The 17,922-nt window shown below is 28.8% G+C and overlaps 3 protein-coding genes across 4 annotated transcripts; 1 reads left to right on the top strand and 2 right to left on the bottom strand.

The window, feature by feature from the left end:
• Nucleotides 1-1,453: 1,453 nt before the first annotated feature.
• On the bottom strand, nucleotides 1,454-3,959 carry LOC115714464 (uncharacterized). The gene is made up of 3 exons (XM_030643188.2): nucleotides 3,510-3,959; nucleotides 3,190-3,405; nucleotides 1,454-1,760 (listed from the first exon to the last, which is right to left on the bottom strand). Exons 1-3 carry the CDS (start codon nucleotides 3,741-3,743, stop codon nucleotides 1,683-1,685), a joined length of 528 nt encoding a protein of 175 aa, XP_030499048.1. The 5' UTR covers nucleotides 3,744-3,959; the 3' UTR covers nucleotides 1,454-1,682.
• A 1,943-nt stretch (nucleotides 3,960-5,902) lies between these two features.
• On the bottom strand, nucleotides 5,903-8,183 carry LOC115714434 (uncharacterized). The gene is made up of 3 exons (XM_030643141.2): nucleotides 7,756-8,183; nucleotides 7,337-7,684; nucleotides 5,903-6,634 (listed from the first exon to the last, which is right to left on the bottom strand). The coding sequence occupies exons 1-3, from the start codon at nucleotides 8,041-8,043 to the stop codon at nucleotides 6,152-6,154; spliced, it is 1,119 nt and encodes a 372-aa protein (XP_030499001.1). The 5' UTR covers nucleotides 8,044-8,183; the 3' UTR covers nucleotides 5,903-6,151.
• Nucleotides 8,184-10,872: 2,689 nt separating this feature from the next.
• On the top strand, nucleotides 10,873-12,889 carry LOC115714463 (thiosulfate sulfurtransferase 16, chloroplastic). Of its 2 annotated transcripts, XM_030643187.2 has the most exons (7): nucleotides 10,873-11,297; nucleotides 11,384-11,443; nucleotides 11,528-11,641; nucleotides 11,739-11,812; nucleotides 12,270-12,340; nucleotides 12,437-12,490; nucleotides 12,582-12,889. In XM_030643187.2, exons 1-7 carry the CDS (start codon nucleotides 11,203-11,205, stop codon nucleotides 12,651-12,653), a joined length of 540 nt encoding a protein of 179 aa, XP_030499047.2. In that variant the 5' UTR covers nucleotides 10,873-11,202; the 3' UTR covers nucleotides 12,654-12,889. The 2 variants fall into 2 exon arrangements, with proteins under 2 accessions (XP_030499047.2, XP_060970549.1); XM_061114566.1 differs by having other exon boundaries at nucleotides 11,013-11,297; nucleotides 12,437-12,889.
• Nucleotides 12,890-17,922: the final 5,033 nt, after the last annotated feature.

Raw genomic sequence — 17,922 nt, 5'->3', positions numbered from 1 at the left:
ATTAGGTTTTAAATTATGTTTTTTTCATATTTTTTTTAATGAAATCTGCCTAAATAGTGGCTAAAATGGATTGGATTCATTGATTTCATCAATGGATCCAATCCAATCCAATAAAAAACCAGTAAAAGCATCCAATGGATGGAACCGATCCAATCCAATACATCCACTGGATCGGATCAGATCGGATCGGATGACTCAATTCAATTGGATTGGATCAGATGGCAAAATCTAATATTCAATAAATAATTGGATTAGATCGGATGGATCCAAATTTATTGAATGTGATCCAATGAAACTCCTTTGATTTGAAAACTAAATCAGCTATACTTAAACATGTTCCTTATTTGGTCACTTCATCAAGAGATATTGAAGCATTTTTGGGTGTGCAAAGTCTTCTTTGATAGCTAGGATTCTCTATATTTGTTTTTGTTATTTTCTCTAATTTTCATTCTATGAGTTACTTTGTTTAGTATTATTGTTAAAGGAGCAAGTTATTTTTTATTAAAAAAAAAAAAGAAAAAATTCATTAATTTATAATTAAAGGTCCTTATTATTAAGATGAGTAATACGAAGTTCAATTATAAAATCTAATAATCGACCATTACGTATTATATATCCCTAATTAACACGAATAACATTCGAATAATCACGAGCTCAATGGAAAGGGAGTTGAGTGAAGGAGAGGATCTAAGAAATTAACAAAAGTATATTCTCATAGTCATATGTAATGACCCCAAATCATTTACAAACGAGAACATTCCTTTATTATTTATAAAATTTTTGGGATGTGATTTTGTCCCGTAATGTACGGAATGTATTCCGTAGTATATTAGATGGGTTTTAGGGTACATTAAATGAATGTCAAAGTACGTTTTTACTTTTTAACCCTAATTACCCCTAGATCAATCTCAGTCGTCAGATCAAATAACTCTCTCATCTGACGGCTGTCGTACATCACAGATTACAATCCATGAAAGTACAATAACGGGACAAAATCATATCCCTAAAATTTTAATAGTCAATATGGAAAAATATGGTTTATTTATATTTCTAATTTTTCTAAACTTTTATTTTATTTTGGTCATTTGAGGAAGACTGAATATTTTGTTTTCCAAAACTTGTTGCCACTAGTTCTAAATGATGTCCTAGGAACCTTATCATTGAGAAAATGGGAAAATAAAAACAATAATATTTATACTTTTGACAAATATAGCCAAGATTACCAAGCCATCCCATGTTAAAGAAAAGAAAATGACTCAATCTGATATTATATATATAGAGTTTAATAAAGGGGGGATGTTACAACCTTAATAACTCATTGTGTTATCAAGGCACAACAGTTCTGCATATCAAAGACCACTACAAAATAATGATACTTATAGCAACAAATTGTTATACTGGTCTTTCACATATATTCTTTTTTTTCACTAACTTGTATGAAGAAATGAAAATATGGTTGCAAAATTCTTTCACTTGAACTTACACGCTCAAAAGGTTTGTTCACAGTTTAACATGGACATGTTGTGACATTCCACAATTAAAAGAATGATAATACCTAATAAGATACATAAAATTTTCCCAACTGTGAACTTTTGCACATATCACTATAAACCCACAAATTATGTGCAGGAGCTGTGACTTTGCAGAATAATGTAGATTTCAAACCCTACACTATTCAGATATCAACCGCTCCTAGTCGAAATCGCAGCCTCTCCTCCTCGATCTGCTTGCCTTAAAGCCTTTGTAAGTTCTCGTGCACTCTGTTAGCGGCAGGAAAGACACAATAACAAAGCAATTATAATGAATTCAATAATCTACAAAAGGTTCTTAGGTATTCAATACTTTTTACACTTAAAGGACTTCAAACTTAAACTGTCAGATTAAAATTTCTCTATAGTAGAATTCTATAAGCATAGTGAAGGCCAATAATCATTGCAAAATGATTTCAGAAAGATTAACAAAGTAAATAATAGAGCCATAATCTTGATACAAATTTTAAGTACAAATTTTGTTAAGGACAGAACTTTGACCAATTTCAGACAGACAAACAAAGTAACTATCAATAAAATTATAAGAATTTTGCCTAGGGTAGAACTTTATCAAAATCATTACATAGATAACAAAAGATATACTTGCTAGACGAAAAAACGACGTCGTAAAATTTTAATGATACATCATCTAGGCAGAATAATTGGTTAACCAAAACTTTGGGCAATTTGTCATGATTCCCAAAGACATACACAACCAAACAACAAACAAAATACGCCAAGGAGAAGATTCTGAGAATATAAACACATGACCCAAACAAGAAACAAACAAAACATGGGTATACAGAGATTATTCCTAAGAGAATTACACATAACAAAAACCAGAAACAAGCAAAACATATGCAAGAGAAATCAAATCACATAAGTTATTTTGAGTAAAATAATCCACTCATAAACCTGGTTCATGCCCTTTCAACAGAAAAGTGTATCACCTAAACACGATGTACAACAATCTGACTTTTACTACAATATTTTGATCCTTTTAACCTTTAAAAGTTAAAATACCACAATGCACAAGTATACTACTGATTGAAATTGGACTAACAATTTAGGGTATGTTTGGTTGGGAGTAATGAAATAGAAACAATTTTCATTTCATTCATTTGTTTGGTTGCTCTATAAAGCTTTGGAATGTCCTTAAATGGCTTTTCTAGATGAAAGATCATTCCAATACACAGATATTAATAAATTAAATTCCATTCCATTCCTATTTCCTTTCTCTTTCCATTCCTATTGATCTGTTTTCAATACTCCCAACCAAACACACCCTTATTCCTTTCAACCCTAATGATAACTGGAAAGTGGAAAGGAATAGCACCCAAAATGTCTCAAAAGCCTGAGTTTTCTACTCACTAGTTTATAATGTATGCATAATCCATTACTGAGCCTAACCCAATTATAAAACCATAAAAGCTGCTAATCTAAGTAATGCTTTCTGATTTTTGTCACCAGATTCAAAAAAACAACTGTTCTTCTATAAACAAAACACAATCATAAATCCCACAAAGTTCAATAAACATGAAATTCAAGATCCTCAAGTGCCAACATAGTTAATAAACGATAATTCGAGCTAATTAGTTAAGAGTTCTAAGCTTAATTAACAGCGACTTCTCCATTAATTCAAACAGCATTGATTACTAACCGTTGATTGAACAGGAGGAGGGTCAATATTAATGGAGCGTACGGACATTTTAGCGATCTCTGTAATGGCAGCCTCCCTAACACCAGGTGCATCACTGGTCAAATCCTCATAAGCAGCTTCAAACGCCTCTTGCCAAAACTTTGGTAATCTGATCCGACGGCTGTTGGTGTACACATCCCACATATGCTTTACCACCTTCTCCCTCTCCTCCATTTCCTAAACCCAAAAACCTAAATCAAATCAGAGATCCACAAACACAAACACAAACCCAAGATCCAACACCCAAAAAAAGAATAAAAACAAAATGGGGGAATACTAACAAGGACATCAAGATCGTCATGAATTGGGGTATCAAAATCATCAGTGATACGATTTAGATTACCGGCAGACCATCGGAGAGTTACGGTTCCGGTGAACATAGACCAAAGTGCGAGCAATATAATGGCACCCAATGCCCAAAACTTGTACCTTCCTTTACCAAATGACTGACCCGAATCCGAACTTTCTTTCTTGGTGGTCGCCGTCGTTGTCGGAAGGCCATCTTCGTCCTTCATTTTCCGATAACGATATATACAGAAATATATGAACAGTAAAATTCCCTATTTTCTGTGTAATTATTTAATACTATTTTTGGGTTCACAACGTTCAATTGCTGAGATTTGTAGAAGAAGAAAAATGGAAAGTCGATCTGATACGAAAGGGAGAGAGAGAGAGAAAGAAAGAGTGTCGCTGTGTGATGAGAAGGATGAAGAAGGGTTATATTCGAAATAATATTAATTTGTGGGGGCCACTATGTAAATATTATATTGTTTTTAGGTTGACCTTGAATGGTGTGTTTATGGCTTGATGATCTACTGAGCGTCTGAGATAGAATTCTGACCCTTGGATTTTAATACCTTGAAAAGTATTATTTAAATCTTGATTTGACGTATGTCACCTGTTAACAGTACTGACTCCGAAGGCTACCGACGCTGTACGACGTCGTTATTGTCTATATCTTTTGTTTTAAGAGGATAGAAAAGAGTTGTTAAATAACACATGAATAAATAATTATATTAAATTCATAAAAAAAAGCAAATTAAAAAAAAATGAGTTATTTTTACATATAATCTCAAAATATAATATTCTATTTTCTTTTTCATTTATATTATCTTAAGCTACTCCACACCTAAAATTACTCCAATATTGAGCATATCTAAAAAAAAAAAATACATTTATGAATTCACACATATCATTATTTAATATATCTTTCATTTTAATATATCATTCAAATATTTAAATTATTAAACTAAAAAAATTCAACAATCACAGGAAATTGGTTGCAACAAAACTATTGTAGAAGCTTCACCAACCCACACCAATACATAAGCCACGATTTTAAACGTGCCTTAAAAATTTTCGTGTATTTTTATATAAGAATTACCGATAGTTTTTAATTGTCTGTGATTCCCATATTTAAATTTAATACGTTTCAAATTTAAAATTTTATTTTTCGCATCTTAAATTTAATTTCTCGCCTCTTAAGATATAACCCCACGCGCCCTCCCCAAAAAATTAGATCTCATTTTTTTTTTAAAGTAATTTGTAAATTTCATTTTATATTTTGGCTCTCTCTCCTCCGCGACCACAAACCGCGTTATCCCTCTCCTCCACTCTCTCTCTCTCTCTCTCTCTCTCTCTCTCTCTCTCTCTCTCTCTCTCTCTCTCTCTCTCTCTCTCTCTCTCTCTCTCTCTCTCTCTCTCTCTCTCTCTCTCTCTCTCTCTCTCTCTCTCTCGTGGCAGCACAAAGGTAAGTACAACATTCTCTTATTTATTGTTTAAATTTTTATTATTCATGATTTAATTTGTTGATCTTGATTTGTGTGTGTGTGCAAAAGAAATTCGAATAAAATTTCGAGGATCATCAAGTGAAAAACAATCTAAAACTTGTAAAAGAAAGTTTTGAGGAGGATGAAGACGAGTACAACGACGGTGGAGGGATGAAGCTTGTAAAGATTTTGGAGCGGCTACAAAATATGTGAAAAGTGGTTCCGAGAAGGATGAAGATGATAATTTTTTTAAGGAATCCACTATAGCAACGATTTAAAATCGTCTGTAGATGGCAGTTTATAACCGTCAACTATAGTATAGCTGACGGTTTTAAACCGTGACCTATATAGTATCGACTATAGTTGACGATTTTAAATTGTCGGGAATTTTTTTCCCTGACATTTTTCTACCATTGTCTATTCTACTCAATATTTGCAACAATTTTATAGATCGTTGAGAATTTTTTACTCGATAGTATAAAATGGGCGAAAATTTCAAATTTTTTAGTAGTGACTCTTGGGTTTCACGATAATGGATCTTTGGGTTTAGACCATGGGGAGTGGATTCAACAAATAGAAGAAATAATTAGAGATATTGAAACAAGAGAGAGATCGAGATAAACAAATTAATGAGAAAGAGAGAGAGAAAGATGTATTTAATGTGCAAATGGAGAGATTAACATATTTTGGATATTATAGTGTATAAAAGTGAGGCATTTTAAATTAGGAACCCATGCACTTTTAAGCATAGAAACTCCATTTTCTTTACAAATTTATAATTGTAAAGGATAGTTTAGATACTTCCATTCAAGTAGAGACAAGCAAATACCTCAAATTAGCACAATTAGTTATTTATTCATTTGCACATAATGACTACCAACATTCTATATATTTATAGAGCTTGATTCGGAAATAATGCAAATTTATACTAATTTAAACTCGAATTATAGAACTATTTAACATCTTGATTTTACTTCTTTGATACATGTGATGATTCATGATTGATTCATTCCAAATAATTAACTAAAATTCTCAACGAAAAGATACAAACCTAACTAACCTAATAAATTTACACATTATTATTTTCTTTTCTTTTTTTTTTTAAATAAAAAATAAAAAATGCATACTTAAACAAAACGACAACAAAAATGCTCTTAACGACGTCGTTGATATTCAGTGGGAGGCAAAAAGCTTTCCATGGTCAAACCCCAAACATTAAAGTTGACTTCATCGATTTTCCACGTTTCTTCCATCTCTCTCTTGTGATTGGCGGATTGCTCTCCATATCTAATGACAGTGACACGTGTCTTACCACTATGAGCTATGTTGACTCCGTCAACGTACCTATAATCCCTCATTACCGATTCCGTACTGGTCTCCCAAAAAACGTCGTCGTCTCCTTTGTTGGTCATCCTTAGTAGTCTAGAGTCCTCAAATTGTATCAATAGGCCCGATCGTTGGCTAAAGTAGCCCCAAATGGTGTGGTGAATGATCTCATAATTTGGGCCACTTTGGGCCTCACGAATTGCTGGGCTTGTTTCTAGTTTCAATATGAAACAGTCTTCTTCGTCTATTATTTTCTCACCAATACACGTTGCTTCTAAAAATAAGCTGGTTGTTGCTCTTGGATCCAAACCCTGCAAAATCATAAAACATAATATAAATATAATTATCTCCACTCTCATAATATAAATACCTTTTTTTATTAGATAAATAGAAATTGTAAATTCGTAAATTATCAAAAGTTTTATTTAACGAGAGTTAAAAAGTATATTGGTCATAGTACATGGTGAAATTTCTTCTGAACAAATAATCTCATTTTTTATTTGTCATAATACATGGTAAAAATGGTACTATCATTGTGCATTGGGTTAATAATACTATTTTAAAATTTGTGTTTTGTAAAAATTAATAATTAAACTATCTATTTTGTTAAATAATAAAACAAACTTTATTTTTTTTAAAATAGTAGAAAGTGAGTTCAATTTTTGATAATATTTTTTTAATATAAATAAATTGAACATAAGTTCTTATAACCTCAATATGTTAAATAATTCTCTACACCAACAGTTTGGATAAGTTCTTTACACTTTCTTTCATTAATTTTCTTCTCACATACTCACTTAAGCACAAGAGAGATCAATATTTATTTATTAATGAGTAATGATATATGAACAAAAAAATATATGCATTAAGTTTTTCAAGCTATCACATTATTTATCTAAATTAAAACATATTATTTTAAAAATGTGACATTTCATTAGTGTTTATTATTAACTTTTGATGAAATACCAATTTATAAAAGAAACTATAATATTTTGCAATGATAGAAAAATGACCTGAAGAAATCGGCGCAAGGGGCGAGGAGGGCCTTTAGAGATGGGAGTTTGTTGATTAGAGGAATGACGCCATGAAAGCTTGCCATTGCTACCACAAACAACTTTACAGCCAGACACAAGAATATCAATACTCCACATATCAGGATTCTTTTGCCAAAGCACAAATCCCCCCAATTCTTCTGACCATTTCTTTACATCAACAATCTCTTTCCCATCGCTTTCTTGAAACTCCGACGCACTCATCTTAACCGCCCCCGTCACGCACATGCTGTTCACCGAGTTCAACGCCGGCTGCCCACCCGTCGCCGCCACATATTGTTGAACTATGTACTTCGCCGTAGAAGCTTGCTGTAATTATAAATTAATTAAATATATATATATACATAATTATGAGATCGAAAATAGAAATGTGTTCTTACGATTGAACAATCTTTGAGTGGGCGATGAATGGAGTGGCCTAATTGGACCTGAAGAGGAATAAGAGGAGATCCGACGAGGTAGAGAAGGAAACGTAACTCATTAAGGCGGCCGGCGATGATTGGAGCGGACCATTTATCGGAAGTTTGAGCTTTCATCCATGTTAACATATTTTGAAATCTTACATTGGAGTTGTTACCCATGCTTTTGAACATTTCTTCAGGTATAGGAACTTCAAGGACCGTTTCAAGTCCATCATCCCTCTCAATGTTAGGGCATAGCTTCCTCATCTGTATATTGTATCTATATGTGTATAATAATGATAATATTTATATAATAATTAATAATTAAGAGTAATTAAAGGGAGAGATTGCAATGGGAGGAGATTAATTAATTATAATTAAAAGGAGGTTGTGAAAATGGATGGGTATGAATTTTTGCCTAAGGCTCTCCTTGCTTTTAGGTATTGTGTGAGCACGATTCATAAGCTGCATTTCATTGGTTATGTTTTTAATTAATTACCTAATTATTAATATTGACAAACTAGTAACATGCATTATCCTTAATTATAATTAATCCAACCAATAATATGTTGACACGTCATAGTAATTATACGTGGCATGAGATGAGTGGTACAACTCACACTCGCAAAATTGAATATTGTGAAGGAAAATAGGCACCGTATTAATTAATACACGCATACACATGTCATGTGATACTATTCAAAAGTTAAAAATTTTCATTAATATTAATGAGCATTGCTATTAGGCACCCGTTGTGCCTAGTATCTTCTCGACATGTCACGTTGCGATTGACTAGCGATACTCTTTAAAAATTATTATATTAAACTATGTGGGACCCGATACTTAGTTGGACCAATAGCGATACTAACACATAGGAGTATGTTAGACACCACTAGTGCCCTTTAGCATTTCTCAATATTAATTTAGGCTAATTAGTAATTTTTCTTCCTGAACTTTGACATGTACCAAATCATGCCCCTGAACTTTTTTAGCTATTAAAAATTTCTCCTGAACTATTAAGATTGTTAGATTTAAGGACTTTTGTCTAATTTCCAAGTTCGGGGGAAAAATTATTAATTAACCAATAATTTAACATTATTTATCTAAATTTTGTAAAATACTCCAACCTTCTCATTTACATTTTACAATACCTGAAGCTATTTTATATATTGCAGAAAAAATGTATATATAAGAGAATGTATGTATTTTTTATTTTTATATTTGTACTTATATAAATAATCATTTATTTCATTGATTTGAAGAAAAGAAAAACAACATTTATCACACTATTTTTTTTTTTGAATTTTTATGTTTTTTAATATAAATATTTTTTATACATTTATTTTACTTTATTAATAAAAATGAAGGCGATGTCCAAATTTCTCAAGATATATGAATATGTTAATGGAGAAATTCATAAATTTAATGAACAACTATGTACTACAAGCTAATAAATAAATAAAAAAAAAAGTAATAATATAATTGGAGATCATAATATGTTTATATGAATTATGGAAGATCCTAGAGTTTACAATTCAATGATCATTTTTAAGCGAGCAATTATCAAAAATGAAAGAATTACGGTTATAACTTGACTACGAACTCTATTTTTTTTTTTATTTGAACATTCCATTTTATTTTTTACTTTTTGACTAAAGAGTTTAAATATTTGTACTATTTATATCAAATATTTGTACTATTTATATCAACAAGGTGTATTTTATTTTTTTGATAATTTATTATAAAAAAACTTCACGTAGCCATAGTGACGTATACTTTACAAATAGTATCAAAGCCTTTGTACTACTTATGATTTAGAGATGTATAGAGAAAATTTTAGTTGATAGTATTGCACTATCAAATTAAAGTAATTGTTTTAGAACAAGTACAAAAACCTAATTATTATCTAATTATTATATATAGGGCCCGTTTGGTACGCAGGATTGGACTTGATTGGATTGAAAAAGATTGGACTGGACTGGACAAGATTGTATTATGCTGAAAGTAATCCTGTGTTTGGTTTAAGAATGGACTGGACTATTTTATTTATTTGCTTTTAGAAAAAAAAAACTTAAATTCAATAAAAATATATAATAATAAATTAAAATTAAAATATATAATTATAAATAATTCGTCGCAAAAAAAAAAATAATATATCATATATAATTAAGAATATATCATAAATATATAATAAAATATTTTGTCATATTTTTTATTTAATAAATAATAAAAATAGTAATATAAAAATACTTGAATAATATAAAATTGCTTATTTTAAACACTAATTTAATATAAATATTAATTTTTTAAAATATTTATATAAATTTTTTAGTAATTTAAAAATAATATATAATTTTATTGTCATATTTTTTTTTAGAATCAATTTAAGTAACTATTATTTAATTAATAATATTTTAAATTTTAAAAACTTATGTATAATAATTCAAAATTATACATTTTCACTAATTTTAATGAATAAGTTTTTGATAAAAAAAAATGTATAAATAAATGTGTGATAATTATTTCCTTTAAATTCTTATTAAATTTAAAATATATTAATAAAATTTAAATTAAAAAAACGATAAAAAAAAAAAAATCTCACCTACATGAGATTATTTATCCCACCCATGGGATAAATAATCTCAGACAGATGAGGTTAACTGGATTAGTTATCCAGACTTCTAACATGCTCAAACACTGGATTGGACAAATTAGTCTGTCTAATCCAATCCAGTCCTGCGTACCAAACAGGCCCATATATTATAATATTTTATTTTATATAAAAATTTTATATATTGGGATTATTAATTTTCTAACAATAAATATCGGCCATATCATATTTTAATTAATTAAAGAGTAATATGATAAGTTAACCTAATAATATCATACTATTTGTTTGAACAGTGGATCATATCTTAATAAATATGCACTTATCATTAACACAAAAATTATATAGCCATTAGCAATAATAATAGATTAGATTGGTTTGGAGTTTGGATAAAAAGTCTACGTGTACAAAGAGACTTAATTTGGTCATGGAAGACTGTGCCACACGATTGTACTCACTTCTCCACACTCGATCTTATCCAATGCAATGCCTATGCATTGCCTACTTTGCTTATCAATTTAGTTCTCTTGCTTTTGGGTTATCTGAAACAGTTCAAAAAACTCCAAAACGATGTCGTGTCAGCCATGCCTTGTTCCATCACAACAACTATATAAACCCTTCACTATCATGATTCATATCTCATTAACCAAACCATCACGGATTAATAAAGTTACACACTTTACTTGCTTGCCTGCATGCCTTGTGTTTGTATAAATTTCAAAACGAAACTACTGTATCAAAATCAAACTTCTCCATTGCCTCTTCTTTCTTTCTTTCTTTCTTTCCCATATATATAACATAAAAAAGCTCAAAACTTTATGAAGGAAATCATGGCTTCATCACTTGTATCCTCCTCTTACTTAAATGGGTCTTTTCTAGTTCCATCAATTAGGCCTCAGATTCTCACTCAAAGGTTTGTTTTTTGATCTGGGTCTTGTGCTTTCATGTTCAACTTCTTCTTCTCTATTGACCCGTTATTCATTTTTTGATCTTGTTCAGGACACTAAGTCAACACTTTTCTCATTCAAGAGTCAAACCCAACAAAGCTCCAAACTTCTGGTAAAAGATTTAAGCTTGTTTTTACTCTGATATGTTATGAGTCTAGTTTTTTTTCTAACTTGTTGTTTGGATGGTGGGAAAAAGTCCTAAGGCTACAACTCTGAGAAGGAATTTAGAAGCAACCAGAGTGCCAATTTCTGTCCCAGTTAGAGTTGCTCATGAGCTTTTACAAGCTGGCCACCGCTACTTAGATGTTAGGTGTGAAATTTTTGTTGCTTTATTCCAAATGAGGAGAGAATTATCTGTAAATTTTTCTGTTTGATTGATAGAAAAATGGGATTTTCGATTGTTTTAGGACTCCTGAAGAATTCAGTGCTGGACATGCCCCTGGTGCTGTTAACATCCCTTACATGTACAGAGTTGGTTCAGGTAAATCATAAGAATCACATCACATTTTCTTTTTCTTGTATTGGATAGTGATTATTGGTTAGAGTCTGTTATGAGCTATTGTAATGTCAATTGGATTTGAGTTAGAATTAGAGTCAAATATTTCCAAATATACATTTATAACACTATTGGATAACTCTATAATACATTCTCCTAAATATAGAGTTTTTAGCTCAATTTTGTTAATAATTTACACTAACGTTCAAATATTTTGTTGCACATGATCATAAAAAAAAATTACACTAAAAAGCCCTACTTGATGCCAATAAAAATAATAAGAATGTATTGAACATTCTTTTAGGGGGTGTACTGCAAATTTATCCAAGACTATTATTGATTGATTTTGAGTTACAGCCTCTTGTTAATTCTTATTACTTTTTACATAACAAAATTGTCTAACAATATATCCAAAAAAACTAAAAAAATTGATTCAATGCAGGGATGACAAGGAACCCTCACTTTGTAGCAGAAGTATCATCACATTTCAGAAAGCAAGATGAAATCATTGTTGTGAGTTAATTTCCATTTATTCTGTCTTGTATTGACTTATGATTATCTAATAAACTAAAGAACCCAGTTTTGATCTTTGTTTAATCATTATTACAGGGATGTCAAAGTGGAAAAAGGTCTATGATGGCTGCAACTGATCTTTTAGCTTCTGTAAGCAAAATATGGTTTGGTTGGTTGAATATCAATATCATCAAACCTAACATTTTTAGTATCTCATTTATGCTCTTTTTTTTTTGGTCAGGGCTATACTTACATTACTGACATAGCTGGTGGATTTGCTACTTGGTCTCATAATTCACTCCCAATGGAATAGTTGAAGTAGTTTGAAGAAGTAATAATAATATTAATAATAACTTTATAATGGAAGAAGATGAGTGTGTTGGAATGGGGTTGTTGTTACATAAATTGTATTTAAATGTGGGTAATTATGAAAAGGAAAAAGGGTATATAAATGGTGCATTTACAAAAATGAAAACTTGCCAAACTTTGTAAAAAAAAATTCTATTACAAATGACTCATTACCAATAATAAATATTTGTTTTCAATGTACTAATTATGTCGATAATCTCTTTTTTATTTTATTTTTTTATTGATGTAGAAAGGAGTGTTAACATCTTTACAATATGAAGATTAGGACTAGATTCACATTTAAATATTATTATATTAAAAAATAAAAGGTGTTCAAAATTAAATTAAGTGTTTTATTTTTATCATTTTGAAAAATACAGCGTTTATTTATCATTTAACAAAATACAGATTTCAGTCGGTAATTTTTGTAAAATACAAAGTTCAAAATAGTATTTACCCAACATGTATTTTATTTTGTTTAAGCATTGAAATTGACTGTGTGGGGTACCTAATTCTGCCAAATTCTTTTTTAATTTTAGATACATAGATTCATATCATTAGTCTATAAAATCAATGATAGATCTTTTTTGTCACAAAGGCAATAAAAAACACAATCCTATCTTACTATTTTATTGTACTCTTTTTTTGGATATTAAATGGTAGAACATTATTATTAAGCTCCTAAAAGTGTCCAAATCTACATTATATATATAGACTAGCAAAAATCTACGCGCGAGGTACGTATACTAAATTTTATGCTAATTTTTTTCTATGTTATTTGAAAGTGATACAATTAAAAATTAAAGAAAAAATATTATTAGTTATTAGGTGAGATTATTATTATGTCTATAGGAAGAAATCAGAAATTACTTAATGTTATAATCTTAACTTTAATCAAATAGGGTTCTAGATATATGAACAATAAATAATCATGTAAAAATAAAAAATAATTATTTGAATAAAGAATTCAATATACACAGTTATATATATACTAGAAGAAAGTTACGTGCAAGGCACGTATACTTAGTTTTATGTCAGGTGCTCTATAATTTAATTGAGAAAGATTCAATAAATAATCATATAATTTAAAATGGTTTAAAAACTAATTTTAATTAGTGTGTGGGGTTATTTGAAAATCAATAGTGAAAAGTCAAATTTAAAATTTGTAGAAAGAGAAGAGGAGAATGGAGATTAGCTTGATATGTATTTAAAAAATAATAATGCTACACACTTACTACGGACACTTAACTCGAGCCGGTAATAATAAAATTATAAAGAATAGGGGTAGCAGGCATATAACTGGACATATGAAAGAAAGAATATAAAAAACAAGAAATATGATAGCTTCCAAATAATATTATAACAAAGCAATGCTCTCCAAATTTATCTTAATATCATTCTTCTCTTGAAGCCTCTCATCAATCTCATAGTACTTCATGATAGATTCAACAAAATATATGTGTTTGTGTATATTTGGATTCAACAAAATATATGTGTTTATGTATATTTGTTTTGAGCAAATCAGTAAACATATATTTTCAACAAATTAACCTGATAAACTCAAGATCCACATATATATAGCTAAGTATTCAAATACAATTGTAAAATCTAAACTTAAAACAAAATCAAATGGACAATTCATGCTCAACTAAAGCTATATATATACTGTTATGATTACATCAATCCAAATATTCTTACTTGCTATAACCGAATTATAAAAATTAAAAAGTATAATTTGAGATATATAGACTAAAATCATCCAAATAAACAAATAAATTAGTTACACATAGAATTATAAATGATACTTTTTTTAGAGTGTGTTTGAAGCTTATGTGAAATTTTTTGGATCTCTTCACTACTATTTTTTATCTCTATTTTTTTTTTATAAATATATATGTATATAAAAAATTTATATTAAAAAAATGAAAAATATACGTACATATATTTTATTGGTGTTATTTAAATTCAAAATAGTATAGCAATAGAGAAAATTTAGAAATTAGATTTTTATTATGAATTTTTATTTATTTAAAATAATTAACTTTAATAAAAAAAAATTAGAAAAAATGAGAGATATAAAAATGAGAGATATAAATTTATGGTTTAAATAATATCACATGAGAACAATATATAATATTGTATATATATAAATAATATCAGTTCAAATATCAAATATCAGTTTAAATGGAATTTGTTTTATTTTTATTTTATTATTTTATTATATATAAATAATATTTTATTATTTTATTAAATATAAATAAAAAGTCACACCCATGAATTTCTCATAAACCAAGAATTCAGTTATATAGGCACACTTTATATAGAATAGATATATATGAATCTTATTAATCAAAAATAATTATTCAATATATAAACAATAATTTGTCACGCTATATGTTTCCCAATAAAGAAATCCACCTCCTCATAGTCAAAAATAAATAATACATGTAATACAGATTTTTGTAATAGAGTACCTAAAAGAAACAAAACTTCAGTTACCATAATCGGAAAAGGTTTAAGTGAGCTAAATAATGACTAAGAATATCTAAATTACAATGAAAATAACATGTCTATATGAGTATGATTTTTTTGCTATATGAGCATGATTGATCTAAGAGAAAATAGATAAACCTATAAACATATAAATATACTTAATATTAATTTTGACAAAGAAACAATTCAATTATAAACAATTCTAAATATCAGGTTGACAATTTCAACACACTAATTACTCATTAAATAACCATAATGTATACTTAATATTAATTTTGACAAAGAAACAATTCAATTATAAACAATTCTAAATATCAGCTTGACAATTTCAACACACTAATTACTCATTAAATAACCATAATGTATACATCATGATAATTTTATTTTATTTGATATCAAATGATAGAGATTATTGAGGTTTTCAGCCATGGAAAACACGCTATGATCAAAAAGTAATGCTCATTAATTGTATATTTCAAAGAAACCCAAATTTTCATGAATGTCCCTAATAAGATATAAACAATAAAGTTGTAAATTAAAAAAAAAAAACAAAAAAAAAAGAGAAAGTAGCAAAATTTCAGTTAATATAGGAAATAGAACAAATTGAAGATTTATACAATATTGGAATTTGAACTCTTAGAGGCCATTAGCAAAGGGGCGAAACTCGTTAGATCCCGTAGTAGAACACTACCTTAATGGTTTGAACACAAAAATTGTAGAAATCAAAATATGAATAAATTAGCATCATCAACAAAAGGAAAATTAAAGGGAAAAGACTTAATAATTACGTGACAAATAATTATTAATTGAATTAAAAAGTTAAGATTATAAGACTACTTTAAATTATTGTTCATATATTGGTTAATCTCATTAATAAAAAATAATTCAATAGAACCCTATTTCACTTTAATCAAATAGGGTTCATATATTGAATTATTTTTTATTAATGGGATTAATAATATATGAACAATAATTTGAATTAATCTTATAATCTTAACCTTAATCAAATAGGGTTTATAAAAGAGGCATAAATAATCAAATAGGGTTAGAAATACAGTAATTAAAGAAAATCTAAAACCCTATTTTTTTTTTTTTGATTTAATGGGATTTATTTTATTTTTATTTTATTATATATAAATAAAAAGTGACCCATGAATTTCTCATAAACCATTTTATTTTTAATAATAAACCGTTTTATTTTTAATATAAATAAAAAGTCACCCATAAATTTCTTATAAACCAAGAATTCTGTTATATAGGCACACTTTATATAGAATAGATGTTAACGCCAATTTTTATTACGAGCCTAGGTTTTATAAATATATCTTAAAAAATCAATAATAGTAATAGTTAGTATACTGGAGAATAAATTTTTTACATAATTTTTAAGTTAATTGTTTATAGTCTACGAGTCTATTATATTATCAGAATTTGACAAGTTTACTGAGCATTAATAATATAATATTTTTGTATCTTCTCTTATGATTCTTGGTTTTTTTACCCTTTATGAATCTGATAATTCTTTCCCTATTTAAAAGTGCTTGAGGTGATAATTATTCTATTTTGATCTTATTTTTTTGATCTTTCATTACACGTGGATAATTCTCGCGTTTCATATTATAACACATGGAATAAATAAATAATTATCTTTTGTCATTATCCAAAACGATTGTGCTGCTGACTAAGTTTCTATGCCTCCCAACATATATTGGTAACTATTTATTGTGCTTATTTTGAAGGCAGCTTCTTTGTTGAGGTATTACATCTAAGATGCTCCTCGCACTCTTCCGTAATGTTAGTACTGACTAAGTGTATTTTACTTTTTATGAATATTTTGAGGTAAATTGACTTTTGCTCATACATCTTAGTCTTTCAACATACTTATGGGTATGTGGGTTAATGAGTTGCAAGCTCTTAAAGACTCATTATCTGCCTTTCCCAACGACTTGATGCTTCATAGTTTACGCTTGTCTTGTTTATCCTTTACTTTGTGTATCCCGAGATGAACTTTTTCTGCTAATTGTTCATCTCACTGGTCTTACTAATTAGTAGTTGTTGTTGTTGGAAGAATTTAGACAACCACCAAAAAGGGCTAGTATTCGAGTAAAGCAAGAACATTCACCCATAGCTATGCGAGTATTCAACTAGAATAGTGAGTACTCAAAGTTTAGGCTACAGAATAGACTAAAACTAGAGCAGAAATATAAAGGAGACAATATAATTATAGTGGTTCATTCAGAGTTCGGTAGCTTAGTCTACTTTTGGTAATATTTTCAGCTTAGTTTATTAGATTTGGATCATTCCTTTATATAGAAAGCAGGTGTTCGTTAGGATTACACAACTGGTCAGACATGACTGTTATTACAATAATTACACAATTTAATGAATAGATTCATTAGAGAATAAATGTAAGAACAGTTTCGTCAGTTCTTGTCTTAACTACAGCAACGTGTGCGACTTATTAATTTACAGTTTCTTCGGTCATATTTAAACGCACGAGCTCACAAGCTCTGTGGTGTTATACTCGCATAATAGGCCTTTGGACCTATTCAGTTTAATTCATGAATGTGTGTGACCACTATTGATCGTGTATTTAGACATTTTATGTGTTGAGTTTTGAGTTTGTAAGCGGCATAAACTTAATTATTTTTGTAGCAACATAAGTACTCAATGTTTATTAAACTGTAATTTTTCTCCATCCGCTTTGAATTTATTAAAAGAAAATTTGTGAGTAACTAATA

This window comes from Cannabis sativa, chromosome 4 (genome assembly GCF_029168945.1).
Source record: "Cannabis sativa cultivar Pink pepper isolate KNU-18-1 chromosome 4, ASM2916894v1, whole genome shotgun sequence".
Lineage (NCBI taxonomy): Eukaryota > Viridiplantae > Streptophyta > Magnoliopsida > Rosales > Cannabaceae > Cannabis > Cannabis sativa.
The sequence above is the reverse complement of the archived record's forward strand: the minus strand, read 5'-3'. Positions and strand labels throughout refer to the sequence as shown.